The sequence below is a fragment of the Rhinoderma darwinii genome, chromosome 3, assembly GCF_050947455.1.
Source record: "Rhinoderma darwinii isolate aRhiDar2 chromosome 3, aRhiDar2.hap1, whole genome shotgun sequence".
Lineage (NCBI taxonomy): Eukaryota > Metazoa > Chordata > Amphibia > Anura > Rhinodermatidae > Rhinoderma > Rhinoderma darwinii.
In genome coordinates, this window is record NC_134689.1 from 28890884 (window position 1) to 28918791 (window position 27908).

Here is a 27908-nt window from a genome sequence, read left to right on the forward strand (position 1 = left end):
CCATTGATTTCGATGGGAGGTCAGAGGCAGAACCGCGGCAAGAAAGGACGTGCTGCTTTTTCTTTTTTCCGCGACTGGCTCCCATTGATTTCAGATTAAATCAATGGGAGGCGGTTTTGGAAGTTTTTTGGTGCTGATTCTGACGCAGTGTCCGAGTCAATATCAAGGCCCAAAAACTCTGAACTGGGCCTTATTGTTAGGGCTTATTCAGACGAACGTGTAATACATCCGTGAAACGTGTGTGATTTTCACGCGCCTCGCACGGACCTATGTTACTCTATGGGGCCGTGCAGACTGTCAGTGATTTTCACGCAGCGCGAGTCCGCTGCGTAAAACTCACGACATGTCCGATATTTGTGCATTGTTCGCGCATCACGCACCCATTGAAGTCAATGGGTGCGTGAAAATCACGCCCAGCACTTCCGCAGCCGTATAAACTATGAATGAAAACAGAAAAGCACCGCGTGCTACAAACATACAAACAGAGTGTCATAATGATGGCGGCTGCGCGAAAATCACGCAACCGCGCATCATACGCTGCTGACACACGGAGCTGTTATGGACCTTTTGCAAGCGCAAAACGCCACGTTTTTGCGCGCGCAAAAAGCACACGCTTGTGTAAATCCGGCCTTAGGGTAGGAACACACTAGGCATGAACACTGCGGATTTTATGCAACACATTTTATTGTGGAAAATCCGCAGCGTATTACAGTCGCAGCAGAGTGGATGAGGTTTGAACAAATCTCATTCACACGCTGCAAAAATAATGGACCTGCAGTGTGACTTTTTGGCTTTTTAAGTCGCATGTCAATGTATTCTGTGGAATCGCCGCTCCTCTGTTGCGGAAATGCTGCGGTTCTGCCGCAAAAATCACAAATGAGAAAAAAAAAAAAAGGCACTTTTTTAAATTTATAAAAAAGTTTAGACTTACCCTGGCCGTAGTCCTGGTGACGCGATCCTCTATTCTTAGCGTAGCCCCGCCTCCTGTCATGACGTTTCATCCCATGTGACTGCTGCAGCGGTCACATGGTCTACAGCGTCATCCCAGGAGGCGGGGCTACGTTCAGAAGAGAGAGACGCGTCACCAGGACTACGGCCGGGGCAAGTCTAAACTTTTTTTTCCCTGCAGGATTCCCGCAGCGGACACGCCTCACGAAACCTGCGCCACTATTTGGTGCGGTTTTGCTGGCAGAATTCCCTGCGGCTCCCGGAATAAGCTGTGTCGTTTTACTCAACATATCCGCCTAGTGTGTCCCTTATGATGTCGCTCCTGGAGCTGCTGCCGCTCTCTAAATAGGCAGTTGGTTCAGTAGAATTTGGAATTATTTTTTTTGTGAACCAGCTTAAAAAAATACAAAACTTTTGTGTTAGGGCCTGTTCACATCACCGTTCGCTTCCGCTTCGGGGTTCCGTCTGAGGTTTCTGTCAGGTGAACCCCGCAACGGAAAGTGAAAGTGATAGCACAGCTTCCGTTTCCATCACCATTAGCGCAGTCGACTGCGCTATTAATTCCGTCCGAAAACCAGCCGGAATGGTGACGAACGGAAACCATTAGCGATGTTTCCGTCACCATTGAGATCAATGGTGACTGAAACGGAAGCTGTGCTGTCACTTTCACTTTCCGTTGCGGGGTTCACCCGACAGAAACCTCAGACGGAACCCCGGAGCGGAAGCGTACAGTGATGTGAACAGGCCCTAACACAAAAGTTTTGTATTTTTTTAAGCTGGTTCACAAAAAAAAATAATTCCAAATTCTACTGGACCAACTGCCTATTCAGAGAGCGGCAGCAGCTCCAGGAGCGACATCATAAGGGACACACTAGGCGGATATGCTGAGTAAAACTACACAGCTTATCCCGGGAGCCGCAGGGAATTCCGCCAGCAAAACCGCACCAAATAGCGGCGCAGGTTTCGTGAGGCGTGTCCGCTGCGGGAATCCTGCAGGGAAAAAAAAGTTTAGACTTGCCAGGGCCGTAGTCCTGGTGACGCATCTCTCTCTTCTGAACGTAGCCCCGCCTCCTGGGATGACGCTGTAGACCATGTGACCTGCAGCAGTCACATGGGATGAAACGTCATGACAGGAGGCGGGGCTGCGCTAAGAATAGAGGATCGCGTCACCAGGACTACGGCCGGGGTAAGTCTAAACTTTATCAATTTAAAAAAGTGCCTTTTTTTTCTTCTCTTGTGTGATTTTTGCGGCAGAACCGCAGCATTTCCGCAACAGAGGAGCGGCGATTCCACAGAATACATTGACATGCTGCGGCTTAAAAAGCCAAAGCCACACGGCAGGTCCATTTTTTTTGCAGCGTGTGAATGAGATTTGTTCAAACCTCATCCACTCTGCTGCGACTGTAATACGCTGCGGATTTTCCACAATAAAATGTGTTGCATAAAATCCGCAGTGTTCATGCCTAGTGTGTTCCTACCCTAAGGCCGGATTCACACGAGCATGTGCTTTTTGCATGCGCAAAAAACGTGGCGTTTTGCGCATGCAAAAGTTCCATAACAGCTCCGTGTGTCAGCAGCGTATGATGCGCGGCTGCGTGATTTTCGCGCAGCCGCCATCATTATGACACTCTGTTTGTATGTTTGTAGCACGTGGTGCTTTTCTGTTTTCATTCATCGTTTTTACTGCTGCGGAAGTGCTGGGCGTGATTTTCACGCACCCATTGACTTCAATGGGTGCGTGATGCTCGAACAATGCACAAATATCGGACATGTCGTGAGTTTTACGCAGCGGACACACGGACACACGCTGCGTGAAAATCACTGACAGTCCGCACGGCACCATAGAGTAACATAGGTCCGTGCGAGGCGCGTGAAAATCACGCGCGTTGCACGGACGTATTACACGTTCGTCTGAATAAGCCCTAACAATAAGGCCCAGTTCAGAGTTTTTGGGCCTTGATATTGACTCGGACACTGCGTCAGAATCAGCACCAAACAACTTCCAAAACCGCCTCCCATTGATTTAATCTGAAATCAATGGGAGCCAGTCGCGGAAAAAAGAAAAAGCAGCACGTCCTTTCTTGCCGCGGTTCCGCCTCTGACCTCCCATCGAAATCAATGGGAGGCAGAAAATGCATTTTCGCTGCGTTTTTTGTCTGCTGTCCTCAATCGGCGCGGGCAAAAAACGCAGCAAAAAAACGCGGCAAGATAGTGTGGGCAGGGCAAAATCTGCCTCAAAATTCTTTAAGGAATTTTGAGGCAGATTTTTTTTTGCCTGCAAAATACTGTGTGAACAGGGCCATACATAAACAACACTTTGAGATAATTTACTCACTGTCAGAAGAGCTGCTGCTCCCACTCCAGTCCTCTTCCGGCGATGTCTTCCAGGGGAGGTCTTCGGTCCAGACGTCCAGTCCTTCACCTCCAGCCAGGCTCCAGGTAAGTTTTGTCCATGTGGGTCCGCGGCTGCGCGGGTGCGCGGGCGGCCGGTCGCGGGTGCGCGCGCGGTCGATCGCGGGTGCGCGCGCGGGCGGTCTCCAGTGCGGGCGTTCGTGGATGCGCGCTCGCGAGTGCGCACGCGCGGGAGTTTCATTGTGCGCGCGATCGGGTGCGCGCGCGCGGGCGGACCTTTTGACGGCCCCCCATGACGAGGGGAGGGGGCCCGCAGCAGCAGCAGCAGCAGCAGCTCACGACATTCTTTTGGTGAAAAATACGGGCCCCATTGCAGGGGCCCGTTTTTTCCTACCAAAAGAATGTCGAGGCAGTTGCCGGGCCCCCCTTTTAATTAGGTTTGGCCGGGCCCCTCACACCACTACCCCTAATACCCCCCTGATGGCGGCCCTGCACATAATACACGCCCAGTTGTACTTTTACTTTTCAACACGCCCAGTTGTACTTTTGCAAGCCTCATTTGCATAAATACAAAAATGGTCATAACTTCGCCAAAAATGCTCGTTTTTTAAAAATAAAAACGTTACTGTAATCTACATTGCAGCGCCGATCTGCTGCAATAGCAGATAGGGGTTGCAAAATCTGGTGACAGAGCCTCTTTAATGTAAATGTTTATTCTGCCTCTAATCAGTAATGTAGTCACTGTATGAACTGCAGCGAGATGATTATGATAGGATTTATTTTTTGTGAAACAGCATCTCCCAGCATATCCTTATCATTTTTCGGGCCATGCTGGGAGATGTAGTTTTACGCCGTACACACCTATACGGCAGGGGTTGCACTAAATGTAGCTGTATTTGTGCTGGTGTTGTATTTATGTACTGAGCTTGGTCCTGGTGTTGTGTATAGAACCATATTTTTGTGAAATGTACAAATATTTTTATGCTCGCGTTACATAAAAAGACATGACACATCGATTGGTAGAGAAAACAAACACGGCGAGGGGGAAGGAGATGTCGGGAAAGAGGTTGGGGGGGGGGGGGCGCCAAACGGAATCTTTGCCCCGGGTGCTGGAGAACCTAGCTACGCCTCTGCAAACACATAGGGAAAGTTAAGAATGTTTTTAATATTTTGAGCTCGGTAGATATCTATTGGATTTGTTTTGCATCATTCAAGTCAAATCCAATAGATAACATAGGAGTTCTCACAGCTCCTCACTCCACAGTCCAGTCTTCTTCCAGCGCCATCGCACCCTAGGCCCAGATCTTAATACAATGGCAATGGAAGTAAAGAGGACCCGGGAGTGAAGAGTGGTAACTATTTACCTCAGTCTAAGCAAAGGTCTGAATTACTTGTTCTGGTCTTGGGTCTGAATTAATTTTGGGGTCTGGTTCAGGGTTTTAATTAATTATGCCATCTGGTCTAGTCAAAGGTAACATGGATGCTGTGTGAGGAGGCAGAGACTTCATCCAGACATGCTGCGTCAGTGTGAGTTTGCACAGTCTACAGGAGTCAGAACAGCGTCCTCGTAAGTGACTGTGCTCTATACAGGCAGAAGCTTTTAGTTGCCCCCCGTCCCCCACCACCATGGAGCCCCAGCCAGTTTGCATCTCCCTCTGGCCCTCCTGACACATTTCGTTCCCCCCAGTTCTCTTCTACTCCCATAGATCCTTGCCACCTAGTCTCCCCCCTTGGCCTGTGCCTCCCTACTATCCCCACCCTGCCCCTCCATTTGGCCCATGTCAGTTTGTGTCTCACCCCTGCCCCCCTCCCGTAACTTTTCGTTGCCCTCCCTTACAGCAACCAGGGGGTGCTGACTCCTAGGCTTTATGGGGTCCTGAAATTTCTGATGGCGGCCCTGAATCTACATATCGCAGTCCTGTACCCATGTTTCTTGCTATTCTATGTCATGGTGTCGGTTATCAGTCATCTGATATTATATTAATCTGAGCTCGGGGTCACCGGTAACAAGTAAAGCAGTGGAGACCCGTCTGATAACATACAGTACAGCGAATGGTCGGCCACCCCAGTGTAAAGAATTATACCTGATCTAACGCTGGCTGAATGTCCGGTCCACATGGTCTTCACCACAATCTTCACTGTGATGAAATGTCCTCCTGAGTTGTATCCAAATCCTATAAAACAGTCAGCAGGAAGCGTTCAGAAGCTGCACACTTTAGTGCATACAATGTGCCCCCCAACCCAATGTATTGTTCATTAACCCCTTAACGTGACATAACTGTACCACATGATGAGGGTACAGATGTATGGCATGGGCTCATGGGCTGAGCCCGCTCCATACGTTGTGGGTTTCAGCTGTCTATTTCAGCTGACACCTCGCACTAACGCCCAGGATTGGAGGAAATCCTGATCCCAGCCATTTAACCACTTAGGTGCCACAGTTAATAGCAACTAAGCCGTTAGACATGGGGGGTGCCAATGTTTGTCATGGCAGCCTGGAGGTCTAATGAAGGCCTGCGGGTCTGCCATCTTGGTACTCATGATAAGCCCTGCCAGGAACAGGGAATAATAGGAGCCGGTAAAATACACAATACACTGCAAAACATAAGTATTCCTTGAGGATAAAGATTTATTCAAACCGTATTTTGAATAAAAATCAATTTAAAACTTGTGTAAAATCAGATAAAACATTGATTTATTCAAATATTTACTTCAAAAGTGTTCATAGCCTTTAATGGTAATGTAATGTAGTGTAAGATTTTGCTCAAAACTAAAAAGTAAGTGTAGGTTTTGGGGTACTCTTCATAGAAACATTGAGAGACGCTGGCATATATTTTCAGGCGCATTGCTGGGGCATGGGCAAAGTTGGTGAAATGTACAGGATATTATTGACTGTTACATATAAAGGTATTTGAGGTCCCCCAGTAATATGTGATATATTTGGAGCATTGTATTTCATGTAGTGAAGTAGGAATAATATTCTCTGTGTGCTACAAGTGTGTCGTCCGCCATGGAGGAAGAACCTGTGGTTACATTCTGAATCCCGACCCTGGATCCATCCAAATACAAGATGTGATAAGTGGAGAAGGCATTGAATAACAGCCGCAGCTTCACCCACAAACATTTTATCTTCTCATGTCAAGGTTTACGTAAATAATGAATATTTTGGAGAATCTGTTAATTATGAAATGTTAATAACATGCATGAATATGTGTGATGAGATAAATCAGCCGTCATTTATATTATATTACGGGATCTTACCTGAGAAATCGCAGTAGTCGCAGTCGTCCGTCTTCACTCTCAGCTGAGATATAACAGACTGACCATAACGGCATTTTTCTGTTTCAAATTGAAATACAGCAATCCTATTGGCTGTTGAGTAGTGCAGTTACCATGGTGACAGAAGCAGCAACATATTTAAAGGGACATGAACTTCTTATTAAACAAAGTGCATTTTAATTTATATATCTTATAATACTAAGACATGAACCTGTAGAGATAATGTGTCTGGCCACGCTTATATATCTCTTCATATTTCTACATAGTCACTTGTGGAAGCTGCGGAGCTATTTCTGTAGACAAGGTTTACAAATCAAGTCTGTTAATGTATGTAAAGGTTATAACATGGCGTTTTTATTTTAACTACAGTATCAAAAGTTTTTTCTAAATATTTTTAAAAAGTAATTGGGTGAATTTATCAAACAATTGACACTGGCTCACATTATATTTAAATTAAATTTATAAAATTTTATACTTTTCACTCTCGCCACTTTTCAAAAGTGTCTAAAACAATTACCGGAGTTTAGCGGCATGGTTGGGGTTTCCCGCAAACCGGAGGTTTACCATTATTTATGCCAGATATTCGTATAAATTATGGCTCTAATCTACGCCACTCTATTTCTAGTGCACGGATATCCAAAGATGAACCAAATTTTTTAAGAGGTGTGCATTACACCCCAGTGTACTTTACTTTAACAATGGCATAGGAAACGCCAGTCTTAGTAAGTTCCCTGAAATGACCTTTCTCAGAACTGTGTAATTCAGGACACTTCACTCTAAGATTAATTTATAGTTAATAATTGCAGATTAATATTACAACACTGGCCTTCTAGACAAATGCCCTGTGCCCACCCACCAGGGCACTAGATGCAGATTATAGGCTGACCTCTGGAGTCTTGACCAATGGAACTTGGCTCTGGAGACAGCTGGTTTCCCCTTACAATGGGAATGTGCCACACAGCTCTATATACTACACCGTGCACACTACACCACCGCTAGAGTGCGCAAATTGAAGCCGCATTTTCCATATTTATGCCCAAAACTATATGGAGCTCTTGGTACAGTCTCTCACCACCTAATGGACTGTCTTGAAATTAAGGCCTTAATTAAGTTCCTTCATGACAACATGGGAACAGTGGTTACAGAAGACCCCAAAATGTGTCTACTTTTCTTGGTCCAGAGTATTGCCCCTCAACAACTGATAGAATTTTCCTCTTTTAAAACGTTGTTATTTGCAAGGTAGTGTGTTACTAGATTCTTGATGGCCCAGAGGATGCCCCCTCTCCAGGATCGAATTCTTGTGGTAAATGTGTCTTTATCCTATAATAAGACCATATGAGACTGTAGGGGCTGTCCAGAGTTACTGACCAAAGTCTGGCACACTACTGGAGCCATAAATCTACAGAGCTGTCACTGCCCTAGGCCTCAGAGACCTCCTCTCCCATGTAAGGGTTGTCTCCTATTGGGTGTTCGGTGTGACTGCTTCATTAAACTGCTTACAGTGACCTTTACCTATAGCCGGCCTTAGCTACGTGCGACACGTGCGGTCGCACAGGGCGCCATGCTGTAAGGGGGGCGCCAGCGTGTGAATTTCTCCCGCTCTGCGGCTACTGCTCGGGGCGCCAGCGTTTCAGGTGTCACTCACTGACCTCACTACTGGCTGCGCCGCGACTACCGTTCACCTGCTCCCCCTCCTCATCTTACGTCCTGAGTGATGATCAGGTGTGATGACATCACTCAGGACGCATGACATGGAGGAGACTATCTTACCATGCGGTCCTGCTCTTGCTATTTCCCCAGGGCTCTGCTCCAGTAGCATCAGCGGGCACAGTGCACTGAAAGAAGCCCAGCAGGACAGTCAGACTGTGGGCTTTGTATGGGGGCACTGATGGGGGGGTCTAAAAATGGCAAATAGGCAGAGGATTCAGTGCCAGCTTAGATGCCCATTTGCCACTTATTGCCCATTTATTGTTCTTCTGTGACAGAGGGTGCTAAAGGGGAAGTAAATGGCAAATATGCATCAAGGGGACACTAAAGGGGAAATAAGTGGAAAATGGGCACCAATGCAGGAACATCTGGGAAGAGAGAGGTAAGTATGAGCTGCTTTCTTATTTCAACCCTTTCAGGACTGAGACATTTATTGCATTTCATACGTTTTTTCACTACCCGCCTTCCTAGAGCCTTAACTTTTTTTTATTTTTCCGTCAATAGAGTGGTGTGAGGGCTTATTTTTTTCGGCATGAGTTGTAGTTTCTATTGGTAGCATTTAAAGTATCATATAATGTACTGGGAAACTGATAAAAATTGTTTGTGGGCTGAAATTAGAAAAAAACAGATTCCTCAATAGTTTTTTGGGTTTCAATTTTTCGTCTTTCATCGTGTGGTGAAAACGACAACTTATCTTTATTCTGCAGCTCAATATGATTACGGTGATACCAAATTTATACAAGTTTTTCATATATTTTACTACTTTTACAAAGAAAACTATTTGTTAAAAAAAAAAATAATGTTTCACCGCATTCTGAGACATAACTTTTTAAATATTTTTGTCTAAGCGGTGTGAGGGCTTATTTTATGCGGGACGAGCTGTAGCTTTTATTGGTACAATATGTTGGTACATGCAACTTTTTGCTAATTTTTTATTACATTTTTTTTTAGAGCTAATGTGAACAAAAAATTGTGATTTTGGCTATTTACTTAGTTTTTTTTTACGGCCGTCACAGTGAGTTAATTGTTATTTTTTCCTGTTATACAAAAGATAGCCTTTGAGTAAACGGAGTAAGGCTATGTTCACACGGAGTATTTTGCAGGCAGAATTTCTGCCTCAAAATTCAGTTTGGAAGTTTGAGGCAGATGTTCCTCTCCCTGCACGCCGATTTTCATGGCGTTTTTCTGCATTTCTATTACAATTACATGAATAGGGGGGGGTAATATGAAGAAGGTCCTGGCACAGAAGGAGTGCAGGTGGATTGTACAATTAGGGTCCATGGGACCGGCTAGACTAAATGAAAAACTAAGTTTTGCACCTTTTCTGTAAAATAGCCTAAACCACCTGATTACCAGCATATATTATATTATTTTAAAATTGTGTATTGTTTGTGTGTCTAGTTCTAAAGTTTTATTCTTTTAATAGGTATGTGATATACCAGTCGAATTCAATTGAAGCATCCGTATAATCCAAATAAGAACTCCAAAGTCTGATGACTCTCTACGATATGGATTCGGATAAAGATACTATATATATAGGATACTAGTTATGCAATGTGTTTTAGTCTTACCCTTCGTATGTGTCTTTTGTGAGCACACAAGTCTGTCGTCTGGCTTTTACAGACGACCTTAAATGGCTGTCATCTAATTTAACAGCCTCTTCTCTTTTTTGTTTTTATTATTCAACATCACTGTTTTTTAGTTTTTTCCAATTTTTGTTCACTTTGGAGATATAAGTGTCTCTCCTATTCATGTAATTGTAATAGAAATATATGCATGAGGTATTACTATGCCCATGCATATATCATATAATACTAGCTTCACTTATGTAACATGATTGTGTAGAACTGTATACAATTTAAAGTGCATGTTACAAGTATGTTATATGATTGTGCTATCAGCGTAATGTTCACCTTTTGAATTGTTTTTCCCTTTCACTTTATAAATATTGCATAATGAAGGTACTCTAAGTGATATTTGTCACTGTTCTTATATAAAAATTATTATTTAATCGTTATATGTATAGATTACTGAGTCCTCATTACACATTTTAGTGTTATAATAATAATTTTTAATTAACTGGTTTGTCAAACTGAATTTTGAGAGGGCTAGCAAACATCACATTCCATACATTACTATTATAATACATACTTACATTTGGTTTACGCTGTCCAATGGGGTGCGCGCTCCATACGTACGTGTCCGGGACTGGTGCTGGCCCCGCCCGAGCCTCCAATAGTGCGGTGCGCATGTCCGGACTTCCTGGTACGCGTCGGGAACCCGGATGTGCGCCGCAGCACTGGAGGACGGAAGTGGGGCCCACCACACTTCCGGTCGCGTCGTTGGATGCGCGCCACACACTCTTGGACGCGGTAAACAGAAGAGAATCATCATGAACAACACCTGGGCTATACACAGGGCCGGCCTTACGTTGGATGGCGCCCTGTGCGGCACTCTCTATTGCCGCCCCCTACACAAACCAAAAATTAACCACATATATGGACACGCTGGAACATATATACTGTACATACATAAAGACAGATATTTAGACATACAGGCAAATATACATACACACATTCTGGAATACATACATACAGGTAAATATATAGACGTACAGACACATATACGTACACTCACCGGCAGATAAATACACAGACAGGGATATATACAAATACATAAAAGGCACATATATAGAAGCAAAAAGACACATTCACAAACAGACCCATATATACCCACACAGGCACATATATGCACAGTACAGATATTGTTGTAGATTTCACGTGCAGCCCTATGTAACACCACAGATAACACGGTAATAACTGAGTACAGATAATGTAGTTATGTCACCTGCAGTCCTATGTAAGACCACAAATAACACAGTGATAACTCTCTGAGTACAGATAATGTAGTAGATGTTACCTGCAGTCCTATGTAACACCACAGATAACACAGTGATAACTCTCTGAGTACAGATAATGTAGTAGATATAAGAGACAAACACATGCAGAGACACACACACACACACACACACACACACACACACACACACAAATACAAACACAGACTGTATACACAGTACACACACATATACAGTGGAGGAAATAAGTATTTGATCCCTTGCTGATTTTGTAAGTTTGCCCACTGTCAAAGTCATGAACAGTCTAGAATTTTTAGGCTAGGTTAATTTTACCAGTGAGAGATAGATTATATATAAAAAAAAAAGAAAATCACATTGTCAAAATTATATATATTTATTTGCATTGTGCACAGAGAAATAAGTATTTGATCCCCTACCAACCATTAAGAGTTCACCCTCCTCCAGACCAGTTACACGCTCCAAATCAACTTGGTGAATGCATTAAAGACAGCTGTCTTACATGGTCACCTGTATAAAAGACTCCTGTCCACAGACTCAATTAATCAGTCTGACTCTAAGGCCGGATTTACACGAGCGTGTGCGTTTTGCGCGCGCAAAAAACGCTGCGTTTTGCGCGCGCAAAAGGCATTTGACAGCTCCGTGTGTCATCCGTGTATGATGCGCGGCTGCGTGATTTTCACGCAGCCGCCATCATAGAGATGAGGTAGTCGACGCCCGTCACTTTTCAAGGTGCTGAAAGAGCTAACTGATCGGCAGTAACTCTTTCAGCACCCTCGACAGTGAATGCCGATCACAATATACACCAACCTGTGAATAAAAAAAGACGTTCAAACTTACCATGAACTGCCTGCTTCCTCCAGTCCGGTCTCCCGGCCGTTGCCTTGGTGACGCGTCCCTCTCTTGTCATCCGGCCCCACCTCCCAGGATGACGCGGCAGGCCATGAGACCGCTGCAGCCTGTGATTGGCTGCAGCCTGTGCTTGGCCTGTGATTGGCTGCAGCTGTCACTTGGCCTGAATAGTCATCCCGGGAGGTCGGACTGGAGGAAGGAGCCGGGACTTATCGGTAAGTCCGAACTTCTGTTTTTTTTTACACGTATATGTATATTGTGATCGAAAGTCACTGTCCATGGTGCTGAAACAGTTTAAGTCTTTGAGCACCGTGGGCAGTGACTGTCTCCTGACGTCGCGTACCCGAACATTTTTTGCTGGGTTCGGTCAAAACGAGTTCGGCCGAACCCGGTGAAGTTCGGGGCGCTCATCTCTAATTTGACACTCCGTTTGGATGTTTGTAAACAGAAAAGCACGTGGTGCTTTTCTGTTTACATTCATCCTTTTGACAGCTCTTGCGTGATTTTCGCGCATGCAACGCAGTAGCGTCCGTGTGGCATGCATTGTTTTCACGCACCCATTGACTTCAATGGGTGCGTGTTGCGTGAAAAACGCACGATTATAGAACATGTCGTGAGTTTTACGCAACGCACTCACGCTGCGCAAAATTCACGCATCGTCTAAACTGCCCCATAGAGTAATATAGGTGCGTACGACACGCGTGAAAAGCACGCGCGTCGCACGCGCGTATATTACGCTCGTGTAAATGAGGCCTAACCTCTACAACATGGGCAAGACCAAAGAGCTTTCTAAGGATGTCAGGGACAAGATCATAGACCTGCACAAGACTGGAATGGGCTACAAAACCATAAGTAAGACGCTGGGTGAGAAGGAGACAACTGTTGGTGCAATAGTAAGAAAATGGAAGACATACAAAATGACTGTCAATCAACATCGATCTGGGGCTCCATGCAAAATCTCACCTCGTGGGGTATCCTTGATCCTGAGGAAGGTGAGAGCTCAGCCGAAAACTATACGGGGGGAACTTGTTAATGATCTCAAGGCAGCTGAGACCACAGTCACCAAGAAAACCATTGGTAACATATTACGCCGTAATGGATTAAAATCCTGCAGTGCCCGCAAGGTGCCCCTTCTCAAGACGGCACATGTACAGGCCCATCTGAAGTTTGCAAATAAACATCTGGATGATTCTGAGAGTGATTGGGAGAAGGTGCTGTGGTCAGATGAGACTAAAATTGAGCTCTTTGGCATTAACTCAACTCGCCGTTTTTGGAGGAAGAGAAATGCTGCCTATGACCCAAAGAACACCGTCCCCACTGTCAAGCATGGAGGTGGAAACATTATGTTTTGGGGGTGTTTCTCTGCTAAGGGCACAGGACTACTTCACCGCATCAATGGGAGAATGGATGGAGCCATGTACCGTCAAATCCTGAGTGACAACCTCCTTCCCTGCACCAGGACATTAAAAATGGCTCGTGGCTGGGTCTTCCAGCACGACAATTACCTGAAACATACAGCCAAGGCAACAAAGGAGTGGCTCAAAAAGAAGCACATTAAGGTCATGGAGTGGCCTAGCCAGTCTCCAGACCTTAATCCCATCGAAAACTTATGAAGGGAGCTGAAGATCCGAGTTGCCAAGCGACAGCCTCGAAATCTTAATGATTTACAGATGATCTGCAAAGAGGAGTGGGCCAAAATTCCATCTAACATGTGTGCAAACATCATCATCAACTACTAAAAATGTCTGACTGCTGTGCTTGCCAACAAGGGTTTTGCCACCAAGTATTAAGTCTTGTTTGCCAAAGGGATCAAATACTTATTTCTCTGTGCACAATGCAAATAAATATATATAATTTTGACAATGTTATTTTTTTTATTTTTTTTTATATCATCTATCTCTCACTGGTAAAATTAACCTAGCCTAAAAATTCTAGACTGTTCATGTCTTTGACAGTGGGCAAACTTACAAAATCAGCAAGGGATCAAATACTTATTTCCTCCACTGTATACACAGACACTCACCATGTCTCCTTGCTGACAGGATCACAGGTCAGGACGGGCTGTGGGCGGAGCTTCCTCTTCTGCTTCTCGGCTGTTATTTACTCCGTGTGTGTAACAGCAGAGTAGAGGCAGAGCCCAGTTGCGCCCCCTACATGCTGGGAGGGTGCAGCACGGGAGTGGACCAGTCCAGTCCCCTGACCTGAGTCATCTGACCTCATGTCACTGACGTGAGGTCAGGTGACAGGTAAGGTGTCTGGACCGGTCCACTCACTGGCCGTCACAGACCCCAGTCAGAACGCCGCTGCGTGATTTCCTGGCTCTTCCTAAAGCTGCTGCAGGTACCTCCGACATACAGGGCGCCTATCAGCAGCGATCAGCTGCTCTGCGGCGCCCCCCCTTCCCTACCACATAGTTGCGCCCGGGGCACATGCCCCGTCTGCCCCCCCTAGCTACGCCCCTGGCCAAGGCACCAGACTCAGATGATAGATTGCAAATAAAAGTTTAGACTTTAATCCATGTCACACAAGAGCAATACAGGACAGGCAACATTTCGGCCAGCCTGTGGCCTTTCTCAAGCCATTTAACAAAACTTTTATTTGCAAACTATTATTTGAGTTCGGTGCCTTGGCATTCTCTATTGGAACAATGCATGCTGTTTATACTGTACATTGATCTAAATAATGCAGTGGTTCCCAACTGGGAACTGCTACAAGCTCCGCCCCCGACGTTGTAGCAGACGTGACGCGTGGACGTTTGTTACGAGTACCGCTCATCGCTTCCCACTAGAGGGAGAGGAGCCATTAACGTTGGGCAGGGTAAGTATTTTTTTTCTTTAGTTTGTTAGCAGTTGTGTGAGAAATGGAGCCAGGGGAATGCCGGAAGTTGTAGTCCTCTCCACTTATACCTCCTCTCTGTAATGTCCTCTGATATCCCATTATAACAGCCTGGACATGCTGGTAGTTGTAGTTCTCTCTTCTTATACCTCCTCTCTGTAATGTCCTCTGATATCCCATAATAACAACCTGGACATGCTGGGAGTTGTAGTTCTCTCCTCTTATACCTCCTCTCTGTAATATCCTCTGATATCCCATAATAACAGTCTGGACATGCTGGAAGTTGTAGTTCTATCCTCTTATACCTCCTCTCTGTAATGTCCTCTGATATCCCATAATAACATCCTGGACATGCTGGTAGTTGTAGTTCTCGACTCTTATACCTCCTCTCTGTAATGTCCTCTGATATCCCATAATAACAGCCTGGAAATGCTGGTAGTTGTAGTTCTCTCCTCTTATACCTCCTCCTGTAGTGTCCTCTGATATACCATAATAAGGCTGGGTTCACACGACCTATTTTCAGACGTAAACGAGGCGTATTATGCCTCGTTTTACGTCTGAAAATAGGGCTCCAATACGTCGGCAAACATCTGCCCATTCATTTGAATGGGTTTGCCGACGTATTGTGCAGACGACCTGTAATTTACGCGTCGTCGTTTGACAGCTGTCAAACGACGACGCGTAAATGGACTGCCTCGGCAAAGAAGTGCAGGGCACTTCTTTGCCACGTAATTTGAGCTGTTCTTCATTGAACTCAATGAAGCACAGCTCAAGATTTACGAACGTCTCAGATGGCTCGCAAAATGCGAGGAGGAGCATTTACATGTGAAACGAGGCAGCTGTTAACAGTCTGTCTTTTCACACGTAAATGCCTCTCACACCATACCCTAACAGTCTGGACATGCTGGGAGTTGTAGTTCTCTCTTATACCGCCTCCCTGTAATGTCCTCTGATATCCCATAATAACAGCCTGGACATGCTGGTAGTTGTAGTTCTCTCCTCTTATACCTCCACCCTGTAATGTCCTCTGATATCCCATAATATCAGTCTGGACATGCTGGAAGTTGTAGTTCTGTCCTCTTATACGTCTTCCCTGTAATGTCCTCTGATATCCCATAATATCAGCCTGGACATGCTGGTAGTTGTAGTTCTCTCCTCTTATACCTCCTCCCTGTAATGTCCTCTGATATCCCATAATATCAGTCTGGACATGCTGGAAGTTGTAGTCCTCTCCTCTTCTACCTCCTCCTCCTGTAAACTTTCTCTGATATCACATAACATCCTGGACATGCTGGGACTTGTAGTTCTCTCCTCTTATATCTCCTCCCTGTAATGTCCATTGATATCACATAATAGCCTGGGCATGCTGGGAGTTGTTGTTCTTATGCCTCCTTATTTATTCCTTCCCCAGGAGTAAGCACACTTTCTCTCTGAGATGGTGGCTTTACTAGAGGGGCAGATGGTCATTTTACTGGGGGGGGGGGGTGGTGAGGCTGATGGTCACTTTACTGGAGGGGCTTATGGTCTCTTTACTGAGGGATCATTATACTGTGAGTGGGGGCTGATGGTAATTTTACTGTGAGTGGGGGGCTGATGGTCATTTTACTGTGAGTAGCGGGCTGATGGTAATTTTACTGAGAGTGGGGGGCTGATGGTCATTTTACTGTGAGTGAGGGGCTGATGGTTATTTTACTGTGAGTGGGGGGCTGATGGTCATTTTACTGTGAGTGGGGGGCTGATGGTTATTTTACTGTGAGTGGGGGACTGATGGTCATTTTACTGTGAGTGGGGGCTGATGGTCATTTTACTGTGAGTGGGGGGCTGATGGTCATTTTACTGTGAGTGGGGGGCTGATGGTCATTTTATGGCGAGTTGAGGGCTGATGGTCATTTTACGGCGAGTGGGGGGCTGTTGGTTATTTTACTGTGTGAGTGGAGGACTGATGGTCATTTTACTGTGAGTGGGGGGCTGATGGTCATTTTACTGTGAGTGGGGGGCTGATGGTCATTTTACTGTGAGTGGGGGGCTGATGGTCATTTTACTGTGAGTGGGGGGCTGATGGTCAATTTACTATGAGTGGGGGGCTGATGGTCTTCGAGTGGTTTCCGCCTCTGACCTCCCATTGAAATTATTAGGAGGCAGAAAAAACCTGCTGCGCTCGTTTGGTGCTTTTTTGTCTGAGTTTTTTGCATTCGCTTCAACGTTTTAAAAGCATGCGGCCAAAAAACACAGCAAAAAAGTCAAACAACACTGTCAATTCAAAATCTGCCTAAAAATTCCTAAATGAATTTGGAGGCAGATTTTGAGTTTCTGCCTTACAAAAAAAAAATGTTGTAGTGCTTGTTTTTAGCCATTTTTTGTCGTTTTGTAAACAATTTTTGGTAGGGGTGTCCTGAGAATTTTTTTTTTTCCTGGGGTGCCTCGAGTCTGAAAAGGTTGGGAAACTCTCAAATAATGTGACAATATGCAGTAAACTCCTCTGCTCCCTCTAGTGGTGGTTCCATGTGGCCAGAATTTTATATTCCCCCTTTTGTCTATTTTAAAGCCTTAAATCAGAAATCAGAAAAATACAACTGCGGCCACTAAAAATATATAGTGAAAAATTTGAACCGACATGGTGTTAAAATGTGGACATTCACATGTACTAAAGAAACAGGTCAACCTTATCATAATGTTGGTGATTAGACACCAATCTCTGTTTTTTTTATTAGAATCCAAGTGATCATTTGCCCCTTCTTTACCCTCAGCTCAGTGCCAATTTTACCTTGAAGTGAAGATCAGAATAATTTGAGAGAGACTGATTGCTAGGGACTAAAGATGAGGAAATCGATTCTACACAAATCGAATTCCGTCTGAATTTCCTAAAAGTTTCTTACTTTTCGGATTTGCGGCACATGGATGGCGGCAAACTGCTGGCAAAATGCTGGCCGCCATTTTACAGATTATAAAAAAAAATCACATGAACTTGTGAGAGCTTCTACGGTCCTAGAAGACAAGAGAGAGTAAGACAAAAGTTTTCTAGGCAATTGGGGCACTTGCGGTTCACGACAAATTTATTTGGAGCAAATCGAGTTGGACACGAAACAAATTTGGGAAATTCGCTCATCTCTACTAGGACATAATGTCTGTTAACCAATTTATAGGGTTGTAAAGCTGTTAGGCCGTGTTTTCCGAGCAGCAGGTTTTGTCTCCATGAACCATGTCTTTGTATTTCTCAGGTTGTGATATAATCAGACTAATCTAATAAATTCTTTTCTACAGAATTTAGGTGGAGAATCTCTTTAAGTCCTATCAGACTTGTGTTTGCATTTTTTAAGAAGCAGAATTCGTGGAGAACTTAACGGTTGTATTTTGTCATGTAATAAAAATTATTGACTGGATGGGTGCAGTAGTCAGACAACTAGAAAATTGGGATCTAGAATTGAAGGCTGGAAGCTTGTGCTTACAGAAGGCCACAAAGCATCAGCTGTAGTGATGTAGACTATTGGTGTAGGCTTGAAATAGGTCCCAAGAAGAAGTCGTACAGGCAGGATATCACATCAAGAAGACCAAAATCATTACAGTTAAACAATTTTTTTGGACGTCACATACCAAGCCTAGGGCGGCAACCATTGTCGACACAAACCATCAGAAGGCGTTTGCACGACTTTGGGCTACGAGCCAGACGTGCAGCTACAGGTGTTATATTGTTATATTGAGCACAAGCCACCACTCTCAAAGGCTATCATGGTGCACAGCAAGATGGCAATGGAGGCTGGAATGGAAGACTATCCAGTGATGAGTCCCACTTTTGTCTCGGACAAAATAATAGCCGGAAATTGGTCTGGAGACTATGTGAACAATGCCATACCGGTCCTACGCCTGGGATTATGGTGTGGGGTGACATAATGTACGGTAACTGGACCCCTCTTGTCTCCATTTCAGGTACACTAACAGTTCGGCGTTCTATCGGTCGGGGAACCAGTGGTACAGCCGTTTCTCCAAAGTCACACACCGGCTCTTTTTCAACGGACAACGCCACGCCGCATGTTGCTCGTGCTACTGTGAGCAGCCTGCATGGCCTAAACATGCTGTTATGGTCTGCAGCGTCTCCTATCGAGCACATCTGGGACGTCATTGTTTGGCAATCACAAAAAGTGCTGGCAGCAGCCAATCTTGATGATTTGCGTGCGCAAGTGCTTTTGGCGTGTCATAACATTCATTAAACAGCCTTTAATAACCACATTGATAGCATGCTAAGGCGTGGAAGTGCGTATATTTCTGCGCATAGCGTTCATACTCGAAACTGAATAAGTGAAGATGTTTGGAATATTTTGTTTCCATTTTTTTATAATTTGCATATCATTAACTTGTCTATGGATCCTGTGATTTCCACAATTCCAAAACGTTTTCTTCTTGGTGTTGCAACTTCAATGTTGAGGAGTGTAGTATGCAGTGGCGTAACTACCGCCGTAGCAGCAGTAGCGGTTGCTACGGGGCCCGCGGCATGAGGGGGCCCGTGTCGCCCGCCGGCACGGGGGCCCCCACCATGACCGGAGGCTCCGCTAGCAGCCGCTATGGCTGCTACAGCGGGACGCCACTGAACACTACGGCAGAGCAGGGAGGTATCTCCCCGCTCTGCCATTAACTGGTTCCCGACCGCTGGCTGTATTTTTACGACCAGCGGTCAGGGACCTTAAAACCCGAGCCATAGACTTTCTACGGCTCGGGTTTTAACTTGCTGCCCGCGCGATCGGGCAGCTGAATGTCGGGTCTCCGGCTGTCAGTGACTGCCGGGGACCCTGAGGAGAGGATAGAAGCAGCTTTTCCCGTTTTTTGGTAAAAAAAATATTTATTTTTTTCACATCACATAAGTGACAGCTTATAAAAACACCTCGTTTCCAAAATAACTATAACCTTACTACTGCATCATGGGAATCAGAGGAGCGCCTTTTTCTTCTTTTTTGTATACCCTTTTCCAAGTATTTTTATACAATTTCACACCACTGTCTACCATGCAATTTTATTCGTTTTTTTGACATCTTCTCAATGACATATTGAGTTTCAGATTGTACCAGTTATTACTTTATTACAGTAGACCACTTCTGCTATTTTTTTGCTATTTACGCCATCTGATATATGTTCATTCTAGCATAAAATAAAGCTTCAGCTTTTCTCAGACGTCATACTTTTCTGACAGATACATATGAATCAATGGCTGGGAATAGAGATGAGCAAATTTTCTGAAATTAATTTCGGATCCATTTTGATCGTTCGATTATATTAAGCGCTAATAAATTTGCTGCGAATCGCAAGAGCCTCGATTGCTCTAAAACTCATGTCTGACTCTCTGATTGTATCCAACCCCTTATAAGCTCTTTAAAGGGGTTGGTTACTTTAGATTTATTTTCACTAATGTGTAGGAGACAGAATTATGTGCCACTACATGGTTATTAAAAGGTCAGCACGGATGAATTCCTCTGTAAAGCACCACCCCCTTGTTAGTACAGGCTTCTTCATGGACTGGATGGCGCTCCCATTCTGAACACGGCCTCCATTAAATAGCACTGTGCATGGCAAGAAAACTTGCACATTTGTAGTGCCGTGCGCAGTGTTATTCAATGGACGCCGCTTTGCGACCAGCTGATGATATATACCAGGCTGATCAGCATATGTCTGCTGTTTATGGTGCTGCATTACCTACAGCTGCACAGTAAATGTACGGCTACAGGGGAAAAAAGTCGGCTGTCAGGGACCTTCCTGATCGCTGAATACAAAATACGGGAAGTGGCAATGCCCAAGGTGATAAATCACGTGACGCCAACAGAAGCCACAAAAATATCCCAACCCGATGTCCTAAAACTGTACATCTTATGTTTCAAAATGACCATAAGAAAAAGTAAAATTCACTTTAAAACTTTATTTTAGTACTGTTTTATTCTATTAAAAGTAGGCCTCATGCACACGACCACATTGGTTTTCACGGGTCCGTATCAGTCCATCGGACCACAAAAACTCCTTGCTCTGCATCAGTACATCATCCGGACTCATGGATCCACAACAATTCACCAGTATTGGTGAATCCGCAATTGCGGACCAGAAAATAACTTGTTCCAAGTTTTTACGGTCCGCAATTGCGGCCCCCGCACCGATTAGTGTAAATCACAGTTGTGTGCATGGGATGGGACCGCAATTTATCCACAAAAATTTGAATAAATTGCGGCCGCAAAAATACCATTGTGTACATGGGGCCTTAGAGTAAAAATTTTAAAAACAGACACATTTTTTGTTTTCTTTTGTTATTTTTCTCTAATAATAAAAAATATCAGCAATCCCGTATGCTAAATATCAGAGTGGTTAATGTAAATGTAAGGCTGGGTTCACACGACCTGTTTTCAGGCGTAATGGAGGCGTTTTACGCCTCGAATTAAGCATGAAAAGACGGCTCCAATATGGCAGATTCAATGAACGGCTCACGTTCATTGTGTCCTACGCACTGCGCTGCCGTATTCCATCTGTGTATGTGTCATTAAGAGATACATACACAGATGAAATAAAACATGGCAGCCCCCAGTAAAGTAAGAAAGTGTTAATAAAAAAACTTTGTGTGTGAAAAATTAAACAAAGTCAATATAATATTTTATTCAATAAAAACACATAAACGAATAAAAAAATAAATAATCATGACACTGTCCCTTTAAACGTCCATCTCATACAGCGGTTAGGTCCCCCCGCAATAGTATGACGGCGCCGTTTCAGATTACCTCCATGTCCTCAGATGTTAATGAACAAAAGTTTATGGGGATTGATTTTGATGTTTCCACTATTGCCTTCTGATGTTTTCCCAATTCTACATGTTCAATACTCTGCCATTTTGTCATCCTGGAATAACAAAGAAACCATGTCATCTCATATTGTAAGGCTGGGTTCACACGACCATGTTACGTCCGTAATGGACGGAACATATTTCGGCTGCAAGTACCGGACCGAACACACTGCAGGGAGCCGGGCTCCTAGCATCATAGTTATGTACGACGCTAGGAGTCCCTGCCTCTCCGTGGAACTACTGTCCCGTACTGAAAACATGATTACAGTACGGGACAGTTGTCCCGCAGCGAGGCAGGGACTCCTAGCATTGTACATAACTATGATGCTAGGAGCCCGGCTCCCTGCACTGAGTTCGGTCCGGGACTTGCAGCCAAAATACGTTCCGTCCATTACGGACGTAACATGGTCGTGTGAACCCAGCCTAATTCTCACCAAAGTCACACAAAGTTTGTCTTGATTCTAGGGGGGGGGCTTCAGAATGGAGAATAGTTACTCTAATGGAACTGTAGTTTATCATCAGTCCCCTTAGTAAAATTATACAGTCACTAAATAAATTATTTTAAGGGGCCGTGGCACTCCCCTTCATTGTTTATACAGGTACAGCGCAATGTAGGGATGACCCTTCATTCAGCTGACTGGCAAGGTCCGGTGATTGGGCCCCCACCAATCAAACATTGATTTCCAATACTAAGGATAGACCATTGAAACCTCCTTTCAGTACATTTGATGCATCCCATGGTACTAGGAGTAACACATATATTAGAGTACTTTATTAGCTACAATATAATATGTTTTGGGTGAGAACTTACAAGTTTGGCTTCTTTGATGATGATGAGGCTGATTCGTGGCAGCGGCTTCTGAAAAATAAATTGGATAAACATTTCTCAGCCGTTATCCTTAATATTTGCCATATAGCAGATTTAGGCCTAATTCACAAGCGCGTGTTCGGTCCGTAATATACGGTCCGTATGTCGGCCGCATTTGCCAGACCGAACACACTGCAAGGAGCCGGGCTCATAGTTCTCTTTGACGCTAGGTGTCACACTGCCTGAACTACTGTCCCGTACTGAAAACATGATTACAGTGCGGGACAGTTGTCCCGCAGCGAGGCAGAGACTCCTAGCGTCATAGAGAACTATGATGCTAGGAGCCCGGCTCCCTGCAGTATGTTCGGTCCGGAAAATGCGGCCAACACACAGACCGTATATTATGGACCGAACATGCTTGTGTGAATTAGGCTTAAGACTTAGGCTCTGTTCACATCTGTGTCCTAGTTTCCATTTATAATAGAAACCAGGACACAGTGCATCATGTGACATTTGAGCGACATCACCAGCGCCTGATGGATTCCAGTGACTTTTAAAGGGGTCCATTGTTTTGACAGGAAAAAATATTTCTGCATGTAATGCTATTTATCCTGCTGAATATTACAGAATCTGCAACGGATGCTGTCGGAGAGGGCTGCCCCGCTCTTTCTAATGGCTTAGATGCTGCGGTCGCTATTGACAGCGGCATCTAAGTGATTAAACGGCCAGGACCAGAGCGATCTCTGTTCCTGACTGCGCGAGGTGTCAACTGCAATACACAACTGACACCCGCAGCGTATGGAGCAGGCTCAGCCTGTGAGCTCATTCCATACTTCAGCCCCTGCGCCATGACGTACAGGGTCGTCATGGTGCGGTAAGGGGATAAAGAGCATTGCCAGTTTAAATTAAAAGGAAAAATCACCCAAAAACGTAGGTCACCCTTTTCTGCCATGCTTTCTTCAAATTTCAGCTGAGTTGTTTCTTAGTTATATCTTCTTATGGGAAAGCTAATGAGTCAATATTCATTTATTAGAGCTCTCATACTGGTTGTTATCAACCCATGCTAGACTCCTCGAGGGCAAATTAATGGAGTTTATTAATACAGCTCCAAATCGCTGCACAACTAGGAAGATTTGCAGTTCAAGAAGTCAGAATAGCAGGGTGACCACCCGGTGGACGCAGTCTTGACAGCTATATTGGTTGCTACCCAATGCCCACTATAATGTTAAACAGGCAACATAAGGAGGACAACTCAAGGACTTGTTTTTATGGGGGGTTTGCGGAGCAAATTCTCTTTCATACATACAATACAAAAGATACTTACGGAGAAAAAAACATCTCCTGTTGGTGTTTCTAGTGGTGGCAGGAAGGACCTTTTCCTTTGTCCAATGACACATGGAAATGATATCTGTAAGATTAACATATAATAAATCACTTTATTACAGGATAGCTCAGATATATGATGCCATTGTTATGATATTCATCATTATTAGTTCCCATGATGCAGCAGAGAAGAATAAACATCATTCTTGTGGAATATAATTTCCCCTAATACAAGGAAATTAGTCCGTGGCCCCATCTCTTAGATCTCTGTTCCTGACTGCGCGAGGTGTCAACTGCAATACACAAAAGACACCCGCAGCGTATGGAGCGGGCTCAGCCTGTGAGCTCTTTCCATACTTCAGCCCCTGCGCCATGACGTACAGGGTCGTCATGGTGCGTTAAGGGGATAAAGAGCATTGCCAGTTTAAATTAAAAGGAAAAATCACCAAAAAACGTAGGTCACCCTTTTCTGCCATGCTTTCTTCAAATTTCAGCTGAGTTGTTTCTTAGTTATGTCTTCTTATGGGAAAGTTAATGAGTTAATATTCATTCATTAGAGCTCTCATACTGGTTGTTATCAACCCGTGCTAGACTCCTCGAGGGCAAATTAATGGAGTTTATTAATACAGCTCCAAATCGCTGCACAACTAGGAAGATTTGCAGTTCAAGAAGTCAGAATAGCAGGGTGACCACCCGGTGGACGCAGTCTTGACAGCTATAGTGGTTGCTACCCAATGCCCACTATAATGTTAAACAGGCAACATAAGGAGGACAACTCAAGGACTTGTTTTTATGGGGGGTTTGCGGAGCAAATTCTCTTTCATACATACAATACAAAAGATACTTACAGAGGCAAAAACATCTCTTGTTGGTCTTTCTAGTGGTGGCAGGAAGGACCTTTTCCTTGGTCTTTTGACACATGGAAATGCTATCTATAAGATTAACATATAATAAATCACTTTATTACAGGATAGCTCAGATATATGATGCCATTGTTATGATATTCATCATTATTGGTTCTCATGATGCAGCAGAGAAGAGTAAACATCATTCTTGTGGAATATAATTTCCCCTAATACAATGAAATTAGTCCGTGGCCCTATCTCTTAGATCATTAAGGGCCCTATTACACAGTCCGAGGTGGGCCGTGAAAAGAGCACTGATCAACGAGAGAGCTTGTTGATCGGCGCTCGTTTGCTCCTTTTACAAGGAGCAATGATTGGTTAAATATGGGGATGAGCGATCGTTACTTCGATCGCTCGTCCTCATAAATTTCCAACATGTCGGCAGCACATCTCCCTGTTTATACAAGAATATGTGCTGCACAGGGCAATGATCGGGAACGAGCGTTCAAATGAAAACTTGTTTGCTCAATCATTGGCCCAAGCAAAAGAACATTAACTTTGATTTGCCGTGGGCCTGGGATATGTACTGTCTTTATCATACGCACCTTTGAGATGTTCTCAAAGTCTTTTTCTTCCACTTGTGTTTCCATCGACACTTTAATTTTTGGATCGGTCATTGTGCTTCGTGAGGCCATTGAGATTTCAGGAAACTCCTCCTTACTCACTTGAGTCCCAACGTTCTTGTATTTTGGGACCAATGGCTGAACCTTTGATGATCCAGACTTCTACAAAGAGGAGGGAAATAGTAATCGTATATATCATATATATATATATATATATATATATATATATATATATATATAATGTATATATCTCTTTTGATAGGAAATATATAGTCTCCATTACACCTCACCCAGTGTCTAACTATGAAGCCATATGGCAGTGTTGAATATGTTACTAGGGATAATGGTTAGCTGGGTGACAATGTCTGTCATACTGTAATGTGGCCATATTGCTAGTCACATTTTCTTTTATTTATTCTTTTGTAAATGGTTGAATATTTTTGTACAACTTGACAGAAGAAGTTAACACAAGGCCATTCACATAAATAAATGTTTTTTTAATTCTTATTATAATTGTTATTATTATAAGGGAGAAAGAAAAGCTTGATAAATCTTACATTAAAGGGGTTGTCTGGGAAATGTAAAAGCAGGCAGGGTATGGGCCAGAGTAACAAAACAAGGAATACTCACCTAGTAATTTCCCACACCGTACGTGCGCCACTGCTCCGCCGGTCTGTAAACTTTCACAGCAAGTGATGACATTCGTTCGGCGGCAGCCAATCACTGGCCTCAGCAGTGATGCTGGCAAGAATGGCGAACCATCCCTGAGGCCAGTAATTGGCTGCAGCCGAATGGGACGTCATCACTTCCTGTAGAGACAACCTGACCGGCAGAGTCCTTCGTAGCAGTTCTGGAGCGGCGGTGGATGCAGTAGGTGAGTTTAACTAGTTTTCTTACTTTACCGCATACTCTGCCTGCAGCCCTTGTTTTACATGTCCTGGACAAACGCTATAAACCCTCCATTGTATATTAGAATTATAAACTAGTCACAAAAACGTAGAGATAAAACATAACAAACAACTTCGTAGCTGCAGGAAATAAGTATGAAATCAATAACAGAACACATAATCTCACCTTGCCGAAAACATCCCAAAAGCTCTTTTTCTCCGGTTTGGGACGTTGTGTTGTGATCTACAGAGAAAAAAGTCACATGTGATCTATCTATCTATCTATCTATCTATCTCATATCTATCTATCTATCTATCTATCATTGTGCATATAGGTCAGTGGTTCACGGTCTGCGATCAGTCTTAATATGATGTGGATGTTACGTTAATGGAAAATGTATTATATAGAATGCTATTTACATCCTTTTTAGACCGAAGACGTCCAAAAAGATTCCTGAACCCTGGGAGCTGGGAAGGTAGATGTAACAGTGGGACAGAAAAAAAAAGTATACGTGATCTGTCTGTCTGTCTGTCTGTCTGTCTATGTAATCTATCACTTTGTTGATGTGGGACCCTGACTGTGTAAATCATCTGATCTTCCACTGCTTCAGTGTTCTGACTCCATTTCAAACCTGGGAGGGTTTTTCCATTCCTTGTTTTTATTCATGTCGATGTGTGTTCTTATAGTACATTAATAAAGAGTTTTTTGTATCTTTTCAATACTTGGTTGTGATCTTTTCTGGGTTGGTTTAATAAATATGGTCACGAGGACCACGTTATTATATGGGGCTGTTGCTTGGTTTTTCCAGTCTTAATATGATGTGGATGTTGCTCCATTGGAGCTTTCACTTTAATGGAAAATGTATTATATAGAATGTTAGATTTAATTAAATTCGTTTCATTCTACATATTACAAATACTGTATGAAAAGCAGTTGGAGAGTATATGAGAACAATAATGACATCTTGATCATCATCTGATGATGATGATGATGATGATGATGATGATGATCATCATCATCATCATCATCATCATCAGATAACGATATTCAATAATGATACATACATATATAACAAATATTAACAAGTCATCCAATTGCAAATCTACATAAAGTAAATATATAAAGTGAAAGGAGTGAAAACTGTCTACAAAACTAAAAGGAGACCTTTGAACAGAAAATAATGCATATGCCATATTATTTCTCATGTATAACAGGTATACGCCAGGTTATCAACACATTCAGGAACAGCGTGATGTTATTGAAAGAGAGTCTTCATCAGAAACATCAAAGGTAGCCAACCATTGACCCCAAATTTTATTACATTTTTTAGGGCAGCCCTGATGGTGATATATTAATTGCTCATATGAAATGACAGTAGTAACAAGTGCTTTCCAAGCGGATAGCGATGGTGGAGTGTCCGCCATCCAGTGCATAGCTATCGTTTTCCTAGCTAAAAATAAAGTTTCTTTCAGAAAAACACAAGTGTGATGTGACCAGTGTTCTTCATTCAGAAGACCTAACAAGGCTATTTTCTGGATAAATGGCAAAGGGCATGGAAGCATTGGTGTAATAGTGTCATATACTAGTTTCCAAAAAGCAGAGATAAATAGACATTCCCAAATGAGGTGGCAGAAGTCCGCCTCAGGTCGATAACATCTGTGGCAATCATATGTGGGAGTTCTACCCATTCGATGTAGGCGTATAGTAGTAAGATAAGTCTGGTGGATAATATATAACTGAATAAGTCTATTATTAATTGCCAGAAATA

The 27908-nt window shown here is 43.8% G+C and overlaps 1 protein-coding gene across 4 annotated transcripts in view; it reads right to left on the reverse strand.

The window, feature by feature from the left end:
- The window catches only part of LOC142750934 (uncharacterized), a 282134-nt gene that overhangs the window by 216327 nt on the left and 37899 nt on the right, over positions 1-27908 (reverse strand). For 3 of the 4 annotated variants that reach the window (XM_075859914.1, XM_075859911.1, XM_075859913.1), the window contains 6 exons: positions 26327-26383; positions 25235-25414; positions 24633-24716; positions 23786-23869; positions 22465-22512; positions 21495-21709 (listed from right to left, as the gene is read on the reverse strand). In XM_075859914.1, the coding sequence (XP_075716029.1) occupies positions 21686-21709; positions 22465-22512; positions 23786-23869; positions 24633-24716; positions 25235-25414; positions 26327-26383 (477 nt within the window). In that variant the 3' untranslated portion in view covers positions 21495-21685. Of the gene's footprint in view, positions 1-21494; positions 21710-22464; positions 22513-23785; positions 23870-24632; positions 24717-25234; positions 25415-26326; positions 26384-27908 lie in introns of those variants that run through there. The other variant, XM_075859912.1, reaches the window with a different exon arrangement.